Source organism: Aspergillus candidus (genome assembly GCF_002847045.1).
Source record: "Aspergillus candidus strain CBS 102.13 unplaced genomic scaffold BDW47scaffold_7, whole genome shotgun sequence".
Taxonomy (NCBI): Eukaryota; Fungi; Ascomycota; class Eurotiomycetes; order Eurotiales; family Aspergillaceae; genus Aspergillus; species Aspergillus candidus.
Window position 1 is genome coordinate 429,155 of NW_020194012.1, and position 14,239 is coordinate 443,393.

At 51.0% G+C, this 14,239-nt stretch overlaps 4 protein-coding genes across 4 annotated transcripts; 2 read left to right on the forward strand and 2 right to left on the reverse strand.

The window, feature by feature from the left end:
• Positions 1 to 2,336: 2,336 nt before the first annotated feature.
• On the forward strand, positions 2,337 to 4,799 carry BDW47DRAFT_82518 (T6SS phospholipase effector Tle1-like catalytic domain-containing protein). The gene is made up of 2 exons (XM_024819948.1): positions 2,337 to 2,760; positions 2,877 to 4,799. Exons 1-2 carry the CDS (start codon positions 2,638 to 2,640, stop codon positions 4,620 to 4,622), a joined length of 1,869 nt encoding a protein of 622 aa, XP_024674813.1. The 5' UTR covers positions 2,337 to 2,637; the 3' UTR covers positions 4,623 to 4,799.
• A 1,136-nt stretch (positions 4,800 to 5,935) lies between these two features.
• Positions 5,936 to 7,310, forward strand: BDW47DRAFT_82527 (uncharacterized protein). Its single transcript, XM_024819949.1, has one exon. It carries the CDS (start codon positions 6,049 to 6,051, stop codon positions 7,054 to 7,056), a length of 1,008 nt encoding a protein of 335 aa, XP_024674814.1. The 5' UTR covers positions 5,936 to 6,048; the 3' UTR covers positions 7,057 to 7,310.
• Positions 7,311 to 8,082: 772 nt separating this feature from the next.
• On the reverse strand, positions 8,083 to 9,827 carry BDW47DRAFT_123336 (flavin monoamine oxidase family protein; the record flags this gene model as incomplete). The annotated part of the gene is made up of 4 exons (XM_024816031.1): positions 8,083 to 9,095; positions 9,148 to 9,536; positions 9,607 to 9,644; positions 9,699 to 9,827. The coding sequence occupies 4 exons, from the start codon at positions 9,825 to 9,827 to the stop codon at positions 8,083 to 8,085; spliced, it is 1,569 nt and encodes a 522-aa protein (XP_024674815.1).
• Positions 9,828 to 10,322: 495 nt separating this feature from the next.
• Positions 10,323 to 12,791, reverse strand: BDW47DRAFT_100865 (homeobox domain-containing protein). Its single transcript, XM_024811542.1, has 3 exons — positions 12,467 to 12,791; positions 12,279 to 12,390; positions 10,323 to 12,202 (listed from the first exon to the last, which is right to left on the reverse strand). Exons 1-3 carry the CDS (start codon positions 12,649 to 12,651, stop codon positions 10,730 to 10,732), a joined length of 1,770 nt encoding a protein of 589 aa, XP_024674816.1. The 5' UTR covers positions 12,652 to 12,791; the 3' UTR covers positions 10,323 to 10,729.
• Positions 12,792 to 14,239: the final 1,448 nt, after the last annotated feature.

Consider the following 14,239-nt stretch of genomic DNA (forward strand, 5'->3'; position numbering starts at 1 on the left):
CCATGTCGACCCCATCACGAAGGCACCCCGCTACTAGTCCACCCGAAGTGTTTGACTGACTCGTCTACCATTTCCAAGGGAGTGCAAGGGCACCTTCTGTCCCCAAACAAAGTTTCCCCCTTCCAAACTTCCTCCTCCTATCTTCCATCCCCATCTTGATCAAACTTTGAAAAACAAAGAGCAATCAAAATTGAATTCGAAAAGAAAAAGATAAGAAGAAGGGGAGAGGAAGAAGGGAAGGGAAAATGCTGATCTCCCAGCCACAGGAGCGCCATATGTTTGCATTTACCTGATTTGGATTGGCTGATGACCCATAGTACGAACAATGGCGTTCGTCACGAACGGACTATCACTGGTGGTGCCAATCCGAACAAAGCCTAATCGATCTTACAACCCAAGTGAGGAACGGAGTCAAACATCGGCACTCAAATCAAAAATTACGGTAAGTTTACCTACCCCGTAGCAACACCATCCACAAGAGATCAGGAGGTATATCGGAGGAAGAACGGAGCGCTTGGGATCTGGGATGGATTGGTTGGGACGCCCATGCTTTCTGCACCTGGACTATTCGGGGTCATCAGCACGAGCCATGAAGTTAAAAAATCGAACCGACTCAAAGAGTCTGGTCGCCCACTCATTCTTTCTCATGACGCATTCCATCATAAGATGATCGAGCGCTTGTGGTGGAGGGGACAGACTCTTGTTTGGGCGAGGCTACAAGAGGGAGATTATTGACCGAGGGGGGTCCTGCAGGAAAGTGGATCCAGGTCCTGAGAGAGACCCTCGAGCATGGTGGAGCTCTTGGATCATTATTTGGTGAGCGCGCAAGCAGTAAGGCGGACCTCGGTAGATAGAGCAGTGAGAAGAGTGAGGAGAGAGGAAGGGATCGGGACCTTTCCATTGGTAAAGAAAGGATCGGCTGTCTCCGAATGGTTCGTGGAGGACTTCAGGCCCGATCGGTGGAGTCGCCCTAATTTAGTCCCAAACCAGATTCCAAATACTGAAGATACACTCACTCGCCGATCAAGGCAGAGACTATTCTACCGATTATGTTAGTTCTGACCATAATGCCTTGTTCTCAGACGAGCTACTCCTTAGTGTCGTAGACTATACATACTTCAACAATTCGGGGTAAAATCGTCCTTGTGTATTGCAATACACATTGGACAGGTCCACATCTCAGATCGACACTCTCTTGCCGCCCCTATCTTCCTCGGGTCTTTCTCTCTTTTTTTTTTTTTTATTAACTTGTGCTTGTGTTTGCGCTCTCATCTCTCCTTTTTTTTTTCTGTCCGCATTCATGCATTGTTCTGCGAGGGGGTCCGAAGTTGAGAACTTCTTCCCCAGCTTCTAGACGTAATCTCCCTGCCGTCATCCCTTACGTCAAAGTTATGGACCCTCGGCAGTCATTACCAGATGTGTTGATACCGGTACGAAGCCTAGTAATAAAACGTCCAAAGTTTATTCTGATCTCTCAGATATTTCATGGCCTTGCATCTTGGCTCCGTGGTGTCAGCTCGTTTCGCCCTGCAAGTCAACCCGGAAGACACACAAGGTTGGTCCTCGTAGATATTATGCTGGTATACGCAGGAGGGTAGACCCGTCAGCCATATTGGTGTCAACTTGGGCCCACAGGGTCAAGACATGAACTGGATTTTCCGGAACGGAAGAGACGGGACTGCCGTCTCATTGCTGTGATTTCCACATGGCGAAGCATCATTTCCTTTTCAAGTTCCTCGGTTTGGAATAGGATGATCCACAATGGTAAAAGCCTTAAAAGTGCTGAGTGACTCAGGAGACAAGCTGAACCCTCCCCTCCCACCCGAATAAAAGCGAGGGTCTCTTCCCTCTTGGTACTTGCACATTGGCAGGAATGTGTAAATCCACTCAACTAGCACGTATAGATCTTTGAGACAGTGGATGCGCCGATCGAGCAATAGCCATCACCCATCAGCGCTGTGTGTTTGTTTGAGAGCTGGGATTTGGGGGCTAGCGCCCCAGTTTGACAGTAGTTCGCCCCCCAAGGTACATTAGTCCTCGCTCGGATGGAGAATTAAAAAAGCAATGTGTGAAAGCACATCAATGATGGACCCACCGACAGCTGCGGCGAAATCTTGTCAATCTTCCCATTAGGGCGAAATTAGGAGGACTGACTCGACTGATGCGGCCAACCATCTTCTTCGATGTCCCCAGCGCAATTCGAGCTTGACGTATCCAATTCGAAAATCGACACTGATCTTCGCATTCCGGAGAAGGGGGGTGTGGGTAAATGCACTGTCAAACTCGCTACTATCCTTGCTCTCTCGCCCTCCTTCTTGTTCCACCGGTCATAATAGCCCTTGAGAGACCCCTTGGGTGACTGGAACCGTGGTATTGACTATCATTGGATTGGCCGAAGCATTCTTCATAATTCTTTTCTTTTTTTTTCTTTGCTTGCTCAGGGCTCTCATGTCTTGGTTGTCTATCATTCACGGCGACCGTGTATATAGACTGTCCCCCCACCCAAGGGGCCTAGACGTTTGAGTCCCCCGTATTCTACCCTAGACATTCCTCGCACCTCTTCGACCACAATTCATCCCTTATCCAGGGATCACTGTCGGGTTATATAACTATTTTGTGACTTTGAATACGGCATCAATGGCGGAGCCCACGGCTTTTGGACCGGCGCCCATTCCCAGGCATTTTGTCCTGTGTTTTGACGGTACCGGGAATAAATTCCAGGGAGATGAAAGCGACAGTAATGTCCTAAAGATTTTCCGAGTAAGTCAATTCCTAGATAAAAGTGATTCCCACAGAAAGATGGGAGGGGAAAGACACGTATCGTGGCGTCCATACAAGCAGACTTGCTGATGGAAGTGGTTTTTCGTAATCAACAGATGCTAGACCGTAGCCAAAGTCATCAATTCCACTACTATCAACCAGGAATTGGAACCTACGTGACTACCAATAATCTCTCCAGCACTGGCCGATTCCAACGGGTCAAGTCCGCTTATATGAAGGCCAAGGACTCCGCCGTCGGATCCTCTTTCGACCAACATGTTATGGGAGGGTACAAGTTCCTCATGCGATACTATCAGCCAGGCGACGAGATATATTTTATTGGTTTCAGCCGAGGCGCCTACATTGCACGCTTCCTCGCTGAAATGCTCGATTATATTGGTCTTCTGGAAGCGGGCAATGAGGAACTGACTCGGTTCGCATGGAAGACGTTTGCCAAGTGGCAGCAACGTCGCGACGACACCGAGGAAGATCACGACGAGAAGCGGAAACTGTTCAAATACATGAAGGCTTTCCGCGAAACGTTCAGTCGGCCGATTACGAGGATCAAATTCATGGGTCTGTTTGACACGGTCAACAGCGTGCCAAGGTTTGAGTCGGCCTGGATGCAGAGAAGCAAGTTTCCGTACACCGCTCGCAGTTCAGCCAAGGTCATCCGACACGCGGTGGGCATTGACGAGCGGCGGGCAAAGTTCCGGCAGGACCTTATCTCGGAAGTGAAGCCCTGTATGAACAAAAAACGACATCATCATAATTGGAGACGTCATTATCTGCACCCACTTCGCCGTGGCTCAGAAAAGCCCGACAATGTGCCCGCGATTGTGGTCGACGACGCGCAGGCCCCGGAGGATGGAAATCACGGACCGGCATGCGTAGAAAAGGAGGAGACGCCTTCGCTCTATCGAAGCGGACATTGCTCCCACGAAAATAACAAGGCTCGCCAAATCAGCCTCGCCGTCCCGATGATGACGGGCTCCACGGAGGATCTGACTTCGATCCGAAGCGGGCACTCGGGACTCTCTCTGCAGATTCCCGGCGACGGACGGCAAGGCGACGATGATGAGGCAGGCCCTCAGGACATTCAAGAAGTGTGGTTTCCTGGCGCCCACGCGGATATCGGTGGAGGTTGGAAGTTGGAAGAAGGCGAAGAATGGCCTCTCAGCCACGCTCCCTTAGTTTGGATGGTCCAGGAGGCCCAAAAGGCCGGTCTCCAGCTCGACCCCCTCAAGGTCAAGCAATTTGAATGTTCCGAGGAATTCGACGGTGACTATTCGCCCATTCGAGGGAACATCCAGTGGAATCGAAACGAATTAGGCTCTGAGGAGGAGTACGGCCCTAACCCCAGAGGCCATGAAAACGGATATCCCACATTCAAGCTCACCGATACGGGCGCAAAACAGCGGTCCAAGGCGAGCACTAACTTTCTAGATGCCCTCCATGGTTCCAGCACAAGCGGCACTTTGCACGATTGTCTGTCCTTCGGCAATGGTCTGCCGGCGCTCTCGGTGGTCACCTGGCGGATCATGGAATACCTCCCCTTCCGGCGCATGGACCTTCAAGAAGATGGATCCTGGAAGCCGATTTCATGGCCCTTGCCCTGTGGGGAAGTCCGCGATATCCCCAAAGAGGCGCAGATCCATGTGTCCGCCATTCGCCGGATGATGGCGAACGAGGGTTACCGCCCTGGCAATCTCATCATTGGCGGAGGTGGGCGTGGAGTCAAGCTCGCTCCCGAGAAGTACGGAATCGGCGAGTGGGTGGTCAAGGACCACCACGGAGATCCGGTGCGAGAGATCTATGAGCGAAAATGCGTGTCGAAAATGTGCCAAGAAGGCAACCATTAGAGCCCATTCCACCTGAGATCCCGTTCTGATGCGTCTATTTGACACATACAGATCTTGAATCTCTCTTCAATCTCACTATTCTTTCAACCATTTCTCCTTTGTCTGCGCAGTCCTCTGATATCGATGTTTTTCCCGCGTCGTGGTCATCTTACCGAGTATCTAATGTTTCGTCGTGTCCAAGGACGCCATCGGCCTTCCCCTGGCCGCTGTATATAGTACCTACTAGTAGTAATGTGAATGTGTTCCGGTCTGATAAGGCCGTTCTTCCGTCTTGCTTATACTCGGCCCTCTCAATGTGACTCCCACCGAGGCATGTGATTTAATTCAACGAATCAAATCCGTTACCAATGAGAGTTAGTTGGAACTAGTTGCAATAGCCTGGGTTGTATGTCTGTGGTTGATGGAAGATTCACGCCAACCCCTTATAGCCGAGGTCGCAGGGAGTGGATCCCTTGTCGCTTCCTTACTCCGTCGCAACTCGCATTCAACAGCATCTGCTGACAAGATACACCAGGGTCCAGAGTGGCATAGCAGATGGTGAATAGGAACCACCCATGTGGCAAAAGTACCTGGTGGGTTCACGCCGCCATCTGTCCAGTCAATTCGTGCAGGACGTACATTAGTCCCGGTCGGATCTGGAATCTCGAAATGTCTGGATCGGGCCAGAACCAGGAACTGTCTTCGTGCACTATCAACGACTCCGGACTCTCGATTTTATTCCCGCATTGCACCACGTTTCTGACCGTTGGTTCAATGATCTGGAAGGACGAGACCACATGCAGTCAACGACATCGAACCCAGCTACCTAATTAACTAGAAAGGGATTAGTAGCCAACAGTGCGGACACAAATTAGTTAAGAATAGTCTGAACCAACTAGTGAATTGGAGGATGATCTAAAAGCATGGATCGATGAGGTTACTCCATGGTAGTTGACTGGAGCAATAAGATTTGCGGGCAAATTCAAAAGGAGCGGATGACCCTTACTGCCGGGAAGCGTGACTGTGACTCGTTTTGGCTGGTTTGGGAAATCCCCTTGGCCTGAGGTCACCACTTTTCCTCTCTCTTTCCCTTTCCGCCCTCGATCAACCAACACCGGCCCCCTTCTTTCGCAACCCCCTCCTCTCCATAACCGCTTCTTTCCACAACCCACCCCTTTCTCCTATATTCAGATCTCCTTAAAATCCCACGACCCGAGATAATCCCTCTTAGTCGCCGACGGTTCGGTTCTAGTCCCAACGAACCATATCAAACACCCGTGGAATCGTCGAGTTCTCTCACCAAAAAGCGAAGGTTTCCCTCGACCTTGTCTTCAAGTCCCCACATCAACACCAGGGTAGGGACGCTGCGCGCCGTGGGTCGGCTATTGAACTTTTAGATGGACTGTGTCCATTAGGTTCTCGGAATGAGGTCGATTGAGTGAAGAATATGGAAATGTTCAATCCTCCGCCAGAGCGCATCATGCTTCCTCCTAGTCCCACCGATTCGATCGAATCAGTGTCCTCCGTGGCATCCGACCCTCCCGTCGAAAAGGCTGGAGATACTACCGACCGCCCAGAGGACGTCATGATCACCTTGTCTCTCAGCCCGAACCGGCCAGCCAACCCCCCGAGTCGGTTGCCCTTCACACGCGCTCATTTTCGGTCGCGATCCTTGGCTGGGGTCCCCAGCGTACCGCCGATGACCCGGGCGCATTCGTCCCCCGGCCTGGACTCGCGGGGGAGATATATTTTCGTCACGGGTCGCGGAGCTTCAGAGAATGCGCTTGATTCTCCGGCAAAGCGTCACTTTCCCTTGCAAGCCACACCCGAGGAGTATCCTTATCACGAGGCGAGGACGACCCCTCTGAACATTTCCGAGACAATCTCGGAGCACGCTGAACTCGACATCACCATGAGTGGGAATCCGACGCCAGGTGAATCGCCCACCACCACCCCTTTGCCCCGTCTGGGTCGTCGTCGCCCATCATCCCCTCTACATTTCTATCCGTCAGCTAGCCAGTTTTCGGGCAGTCCGTCGTCCGGGTATCCTCCCTCAATCATACTCAACTCAAGATACAACGAGAGCTTTCCAGGGTATTCAACGTCGTCGGCCTCCTCCATGCCCTCGACCCCCACCAGCCTCCGCTCGCGTAGCCCTAGTATATCATCGTTGGAAACCATCCCGGATATTCCCGATGCGGAGGCAGAGGCGGACGAAGCAGATCAGATCGCAGCCTTGAAATTGGCAGCGGACACGGAAGATGAAGCTGATGCGACGGGCAACGGAAACAGAAGGCGTGGGACTTCTGATCTATCGGGCCCTTCAAACTCCTTCTCGGGCCTACGGGCCGGGTCAGGAGGCTACGGTGTGAGGGGTGATAAGAGGAAGCGTTGGAGTGTCTGCGGGGCCGAACGTCGTCAGGACCTTGATCTAGAAACTATTTGGGAAGACTGAAATGGGCGGTTCCAAATGAACATCTCAATGCCCTGTCACCCCATTGGGACCGACAAAACCACGGTCTCTACAACGTCTGCGCTGGATTGTTTCAATATTCGTCCTCAAGCTCAAGCTCGGTGTCGGCTTCACCCTTGTCAGCTGATGTCGAGCAATGACTCTGTTTTCGCGCGTATACGTGAAAGTTAACCGCTGTCTCTCGGCTCTGTACTCTGCCTTCGGGCTGTACTGTACCGCCCTTGGCTTGTTCTACGCAAGCGACCTACACGGCCTGTCTATGTGTCCTGCATAGCTTCTGAATGGGCAACCTCCGCACAGAGCCATCTCCTTCATACAAACACCTTGATTTCCATCGCGTTGCGTCGAGGGTCGCGCAGGCTCGTCGATACCCTCGGTACCTCCTTGATCAGTTTTAATTGTTTTGCTTTTCTTGAATTGCACCAGGAAGGCGCCAGCTATCTGCTTCTGTTTGTTATTCTTTTTCCTAATGTCTTATCATTTGCAAGTATGTCAACTTCTGTGATTCCCCAGTTGGACTTTTTTTTTTTTATACCTTTTGTTGGAATTGTGCGTCAAGTTGGGTGCCTTGTATTTTTGCATGACTACGGTGCAGGTTTGATTGATTTGATTGGGTTTATAATTTTATTTGTTATTTATTTTTTGTTCCCTGTTGATTCTCCAGTTGTAAATAGCTAGCTGGTAGCGTGTGGTTGAGTGTATTTTCTATAGTCTTATAAATGCTTATCAAATCAGGGATTTTTTCCTTATTTTTCCTTTTTACTTTGGGAGGGTTTCGTAGACATTGATCTATATATCTTTCAACCTTAAAGGATAGATTTATGCTTATCCCGTTGTTTGCGTTGTGTTTCCAGACACATCCCTTTGCAGTATACAGTGTCACTCACACATCATATATATCACAAAATATCAACCACGAGGTTACGAGAAGAAAAAAAACTCAAAAAAAAAAAAAAAAAAAAAACCTCCAGGAACCTATCTTAAATGGCAACTAAAACCAAGCACCACTCAATTAACACCAGAAACAACATCATCATCAACAAGACTCCCCTTATCCCCTCCAGCCGACGGCAAAGAATCATCCCTCAGCACACCCAAACCAAGTCTCCCAAGCCCATAAACCTCACAAACCTGGCCCGCAGCGCGCTCTCCACTCCAGTAAGCGCCCGTCGTCGTCCCAACCGCCACGAACGGCGCGGTATGCTCGCCCGCGAACCACACGCCTCTGTCTGCGCCGAGCCCGGCGCGCAGAACCTCGATGTCGCGGTCGCCTTGCTGCAGGCCGATTTGGAAGTTGCAGTAGGAGCCGTTTCCGGCGTAGGGGTCGTTCTGCCACTGGGTGGCGATGAAGGCGAGGGGTTTGCAGGATGGGGAGGAGGCGGTGTAGTTTGGGAGGCGGGAGTAGAAGGGGTGGAGGAAGGTGTCGAGGATGGTGTGGTATTCTGGGGAGGTGGGGGGTAGGTTGGCGAGGTTGGAGACGATGTGTGTTGCGCAGGGTCCATAGGTGTAGAAGAGGAGGGTTGGGTGGGCGCAGTGCGGTGGGAGTGCTGCGAGGGAGACGCACTCTTGGTTCCAGGTTATGGATTCGGGGCGTGCGGTGTAGTTGGGGTCGAGGAATTGGACGAAGGTGGCGTTGGTGGTGGGATTGTTGCTGTTGGTGGTGACCGATGTGTTGCTTGTGTGCCAGAAGGCTGTTGGGAAGGTGACGTAGACTTTCTCGAGTCGGCCGTAGGAGATACTGTCGATAGCTTGGGTGAGACGTGGAGGCAGCTCTGGGGTGAAAGCGGATTTGTTACGCTTGAGCCAGCCCAATGGGGTGGTCACTACCACTTCATCGAATCGAGCTGTCTCTCCTGCTGCGGTGGTTAGCCATACATTGCGCGAGGAACCAGTCTCGTGTGCGCGAGGCTTTGACTCGATTTTCACGACTGGCTGGTTCAGACGGAGGTCCGCGTGCTGGAGAGCGGCCCTGGAAACGTGCTCCAGGATTGCTTTGTAGGTGGATGCCACGAATGAATTGCCTGGGAGTGTCAGTATTTGTATACAAGGAAAAGGGTGCAGGCTTATACATACTTCCGTCGATACATTCTTCCAGACAGAAGAACTTCAAGCTCTGTCGATCGACACCGTCACCTACATACACACCCCACATTCTGCTAGTCTCGATGAACAGGTGCTTTTCCTCCGGGGTGAAGTCTGAACCGTCGACTCGTTCTCGGAAGAAGTCGAGCAGGCTCCTATCCGGGGAGATCGTGTCTTTGTGGGCGTTACTATACTCAAAAGCTTCCTCGATGGAGGCCCACAAAAACTCTGATATCTTGTTGGCAACAGCCCGACTAACTGGCTTCCCGTCTGCGGCGATGAGAAGCAGCTCCTCTTCAAAATCGGTAGTAGTGGTGTTGGTAGTTTCTGCAAGAGTGGCCATCGGGTTGGTTCCAGTGCCATGGATCCAGTTGGGACCACTTCAAGATGTCAGTGTGTCCTGAAAAACGGACATATGTAATGTGTACAGCTCGGGGAACAGAAGCATACAGGTCAATAGTGTGATTGTGGATCTGCGTTTGATGAACCTACATGGCATCAGCAGCGACTTCTCAAGAAAAAACGTAGTTAGATCAACCCACCCTTCCTCCGACTCTATCTCGTGCCTCGAAGACGGTCACTCTGGCTCCATTCTGGACGAGAATGTCGGCGCATCTGAGACCCGCAAACCCAGCCCCTATGACTGCCACGTGGGGACTAATGCTACCCATTGCGCGAAGCATTTCAAGAAAGAGCAGAATTCGGTAGTTATAGAGCAAAAAATATCACTGAACAAAAGACTGTATAGGTAAATGATATCCCAAAATTGCCTGTTAAATAGTTAGCTTTCAGGTACAGAGAGTCCTGTCATTATAACATATGAATGACGTGCAATTTTTTTCTCCTTTTTTATTGCCAATGGCAGGCACGACTCTAAATTGCAAAGCCATGGTAAGAATAAAACCACTTACAAGCATGGAAGTATATTTATTTGCCGTCACTGGCGACCAAAGAGACCAAAGACATCTATACATTTACCAGTAGTTAGTGGAGGATGGAAGTGGAGGGATACATACCACCAGTGTACTACTGTATAGGCATCCACTCCAGTATTATTCATCGCCTGTCGCCCCTCCACCGGCCCACGTGCATGGCCGCTCCTCCCTCCGTCATCAATTCAACCATGTCCCTGTGGACTTCTTCTGACTGACAGTTAATCTACATGGCTTAACTATATTCTAGAAATTCATACTCGATGGGGGTATTTTGTACGCTGGAATGACCGAATATGGCTTGATTTGCTGTATTAACCCGGAGTCTTCCAGGGTGTCTAGGTATGTATGCCACTAGTTCTCTCTAGACATAGGTTTTATCATCAACATGATAGCCAGCACAAGGGCATGTGGGATCCATGTATACATCGATACACACAAGAGCTCGACCGGCTGGTAAGAAACAGAAAAGTTGAATCATCGTAAGATGAGCATCACTCACATGTCATACACGCAACACCGCTTGCTTGCTTGCGTGCGAATTTCCAACAAAGTTACAAAAGAAAGGGATATGAGACAAAAGAAACCAACGAACATAGGAAATGCACCATCTTGGAGAGGATCTCGGGAGGCTTCGTATCTCATCGCCATGCGCCTTGGCTCAGCGATAACAGCCCTTGGATGCAATCGAGGTCTTCGTCCTGGCTCGCGCTGCCCCCGCCAGCCATGAAGGCAGATACGTCGGGGTCCACTCCAGGGACGTCCTTCCCCTGGTTGGTGTTCAGCCTGCGCTGGGATGCTTGGGAAAGACGAGAGCGTTTCCCTGACGTCAAGCTTTTGTTAAATTTGTTCTCCCGCCCGTTCGCTTCCCGGAGGGCCGGGCGTTGGGTCTGTTTGTTCGAACCCTGCCGACGGATATGAGACATCCGGGTTCCAGGAACCCAGTTTTCCTTGTCGGAGTCGCCATGAAGTTCCAGGTCTTCATCGTCTTTCGAGATCTTTCCAAGGATCTTTGAGGCTCTCACTGAATAGGGTGTAGAATTCTCGTGCAGCTGGTTTCGACCAGTTTCTAATCGACCCAGAGATGAAACGGTGCGCGAGATCTTCCGCCGCTTCTCCCTTGCCTCCTGCGGAACTGGGGTATTGAGGTATTCCGAAGCGTATGTGTTGCTCTGTCTCCCTGAGAAGCTTCGGGTCAATGAACGCTGGCTCCCGGACCGGAACAGACCGGGCGAGCCAGCATTCGGCGTACTCTGAGAACCAGATGGGGTCGACAGGGCGCTTCGTGCATCCGTATCGACGAATGATTCCCAGTTCCGGGGGTCCCGCGATCTGCCAAAGGGCCGCTCTTTCTCCGGAGCCGATCGGGGCGTCCCTAGGACCACGGCACTGTTGCTCCTTCGGAGCCCTGCAAAACGAGGCTTCCGCGACGAGAACATCGAAATGCGGTTCTTCGATGGGGACGGCTCGCCATCCGCTCGAATCACGGCCTTTCCGTCAGAAGACATAGCGATGCGGAGCGCATTTCGCCCTTTAGGAGGTGACGGCGTCAATTCCCCTTCCTTCCGCACCATGGCCTCTCCATCGAATGACATGGATATCCGCAATGATGGAGGCGACTTCACATGCTGTGCCCCATCCGGTGTTGACATGACTGGTCCTGATAGCATCTCTTCCCGAAGGTTTGTGACAGACCGTTTCCGCTTCGCAGAAAGCGGCTGTAGTTCATTTTGCTGCAAGCTGTCTTGCGACTGCGATTCTTCCGGCATTGGCGCAGCTTCACCGGTGATTTGTTTGGAATCTCCATGTATCTCTGTTGTTGCCACCAGACTTGTTTGGGAGCTCAATAGCGGCTGTTCTCCCTCGTCCCTATCCCCGTGCGGTCCATCTGACCCTAAAGAGCCATTGTCCGAGCACTGGGTCCCTAGATTAAGGTCGACATTGGAGTCATCGTTTTGCTCGTTCCCGCTCGATGACCCGGGATCCGACGGCCCATTGTCATCACTAGAAGTCTGCTTTAACGCGTCCGCACCAACCCGCGGGGCAAGTAGTTCGTGGGGCTGCAGAGGTTTGGACTTCCGACGGTCATTCTGGCGGCGGTTCTGGAACCAGATCTGAAGAGTAGGAGAGAGAAAATAGGTCAGGAGACGCGTCATTTATAGATTGCCGGTTTGTCCTCGAAATACGCACTTGGACTTCCTTTTCCCCCAACGAAACACGACTGACGATATTGGCACGAGCCGTCTTATCTGGCTTTGGATTGCGTTGATACTCGGCCTCGAGAACGGCGTGGTCTTCCGGGCTATATATAACAAAACACGCGTGGGTGAGCGATCTATAGCGGGATCGGCGGGGACAGCATCAACTTTGGAACCTACCTTGTCCGACGACGTTTCTGCCGTGCCAGCAATTTGTTGTCCACCCGCGGCGGGAGATTCTGGGTGAGGGTTTTTTGGGAGTGCACCAAAAAGGCGTAGTTGAGGGCAGCCGCGGATTCGGATGTTTGCGTGGACGACGGGGGAGACGAGGAGAAGGTCGTCACAGAGGGCTCCGGATCAGACATGGCGGGTTTCGGGGAGTATCAGGCCCGAAACATGGAGGGACTTGGAGGGGAAGGGGAAGAGGGCGTGAGTTAGGAGGAGAATTGTAGAAAATGGGACATTGGGAGGGAAGTTCGATCGGAGTTCAATTCTTGGGGAGAGAGTAATATTTTTTTTTCCCTTCTCAGACAACGGGTGAGGAAAAAGAAGCGCTTCATCTAATCGCGTCGCGATGTGGACGCGGACGACGTGCAGGCGTTGTACTAAACACTACTAAGACCCGCTCGGTGTGGTTCGGCCGATCTAGTCCGTCCCGGCACGAGCTGCCCCGACTGACACTTTTCTCCTCCTATTCTTTACATTACATTATTGTCATTATGATATCTTTCCAATTTCCATTCATTTCTTGAATTTGGGTTTGATATACTGTTCTCTGGTAAAATGTATTGAATTCTTACTTACCCAGGTGGATGGCGGACTTAGAGCTCGCGTTGGTGGGGTCCGACGCTGCGAGTGCTGTACACTGTACAGTAGTAACAGTACTAAAACTGCCCGCCGACGCGCTCGACACGTACTCACGTGATACATACATATCCCCGCCTCAAGACAGTCCGCTCATGTTGACTGCTGACGATACCTGTAATACACAATTATCTGATGATTATCATTGGTTTTCTTCAACTTCTTCTTCTGACTGGCTCATGTGGCTAGGGATGTTTCATGAAATGCAGTCCAGATGACGAAAATTGCCCCTCTAGTGACAAGCATTCTATCATACCTATGATATCGAAAAGGCTTACTAGTGTTGGAACTATCCCAAGGTCTAGTTATGATCTCGAAAGTATTGTCTGCCTCTGCAATGAGTGTGTCACTAGGTCGTTGATATGGTATCCTGTTTTTTAAACTCTAGGTGTTGGAGATCAATTGGAGAACCGCATGGGTACTCACCTGGAAGAAACATGTCTCTAGAAATATATTGGACGTGACGCCGATCATGGAATGCTACGCCAGCATTTGGATTTTGGTCATTATCACCACGTGATACATAGACCTGAGCAAGATGTTAGCTCTACCAAATTATGCTGGTCATCGCTGCCTGCAGTGACGGCATAATGGCCAGACTGATAGAGATTGAACCGGTCAGCTTGGAGGCTGTTGTATATCAGGACTACCGCAACACACTAACTACCGCGCTCGAGAAGGCTAATGAATACCCCTTCTGGCACTAAATGTGAACATTTGGAGGCCCTAGTCCAAAGTACACGGCAGGGAAAGGATCCAAGAAAACCACCTACAGTTTTTGGACATTGGATTCGAACTTGCTATCTTGATGACACCTTGACCTATATGGCTGCTTATCAGTGTTTCTAAGTAGAGGGTTTTTACGGCAGTCTTGAAGCTTGAGTACTGTTGATACTTGGGTAACTGTCGCCATTCAAAACGAAACGCCTGTTCCCCTGGAATTTTGATCATCCCATCCTCACCCTGATACGGAAAAACGTGCGTCGGCTTGAGTTCCAAAGACTCTAAGAGCATTGACAAACGAGAACTGCTAAAGATTGACCCGGGCCCGGAGTCGCGGCGAATGAGAATGCATTGCTCCTTCTATAC

What these genes read in the sequence shown, in the direction of transcription:
- BDW47DRAFT_82518 (XM_024819948.1), top strand. Translation starts at nt 2,638, where the DNA reads ATGGCGGAGCCCACGGCTTTTGGACCGGCGCCCATTCCCAGGCATTTT. An exon ending in ATGTCCTAAAGATTTTCCGA is followed by an intron (nt 2,761 to 2,876) that starts GTAAGTCAATTC and finishes CGTAATCAACAG; the next exon opens with ATGCTAGACCGTAGCCAAAG.
- BDW47DRAFT_82527 (XM_024819949.1), top strand. Translation starts at nt 6,049, where the DNA reads ATGGAAATGTTCAATCCTCCGCCAGAGCGCATCATGCTTCCTCCTAGT.
- BDW47DRAFT_100865 (XM_024811542.1), bottom strand. Translation starts at nt 12,651, where the DNA reads ATGTCTGATCCGGAGCCCTCTGTGACGACCTTCTCCTCGTCTCCCCCG. An exon ending in CAGAAACGTCGTCGGACAAG is followed by an intron (nt 12,391 to 12,466) that starts GTAGGTTCCAAA and finishes TGTTATATATAG; the next exon opens with CCCGGAAGACCACGCCGTTC. An exon ending in TGGGGGAAAAGGAAGTCCAA is followed by an intron (nt 12,203 to 12,278) that starts GTGCGTATTTCG and finishes CCTACTCTTCAG; the next exon opens with ATCTGGTTCCAGAACCGCCG.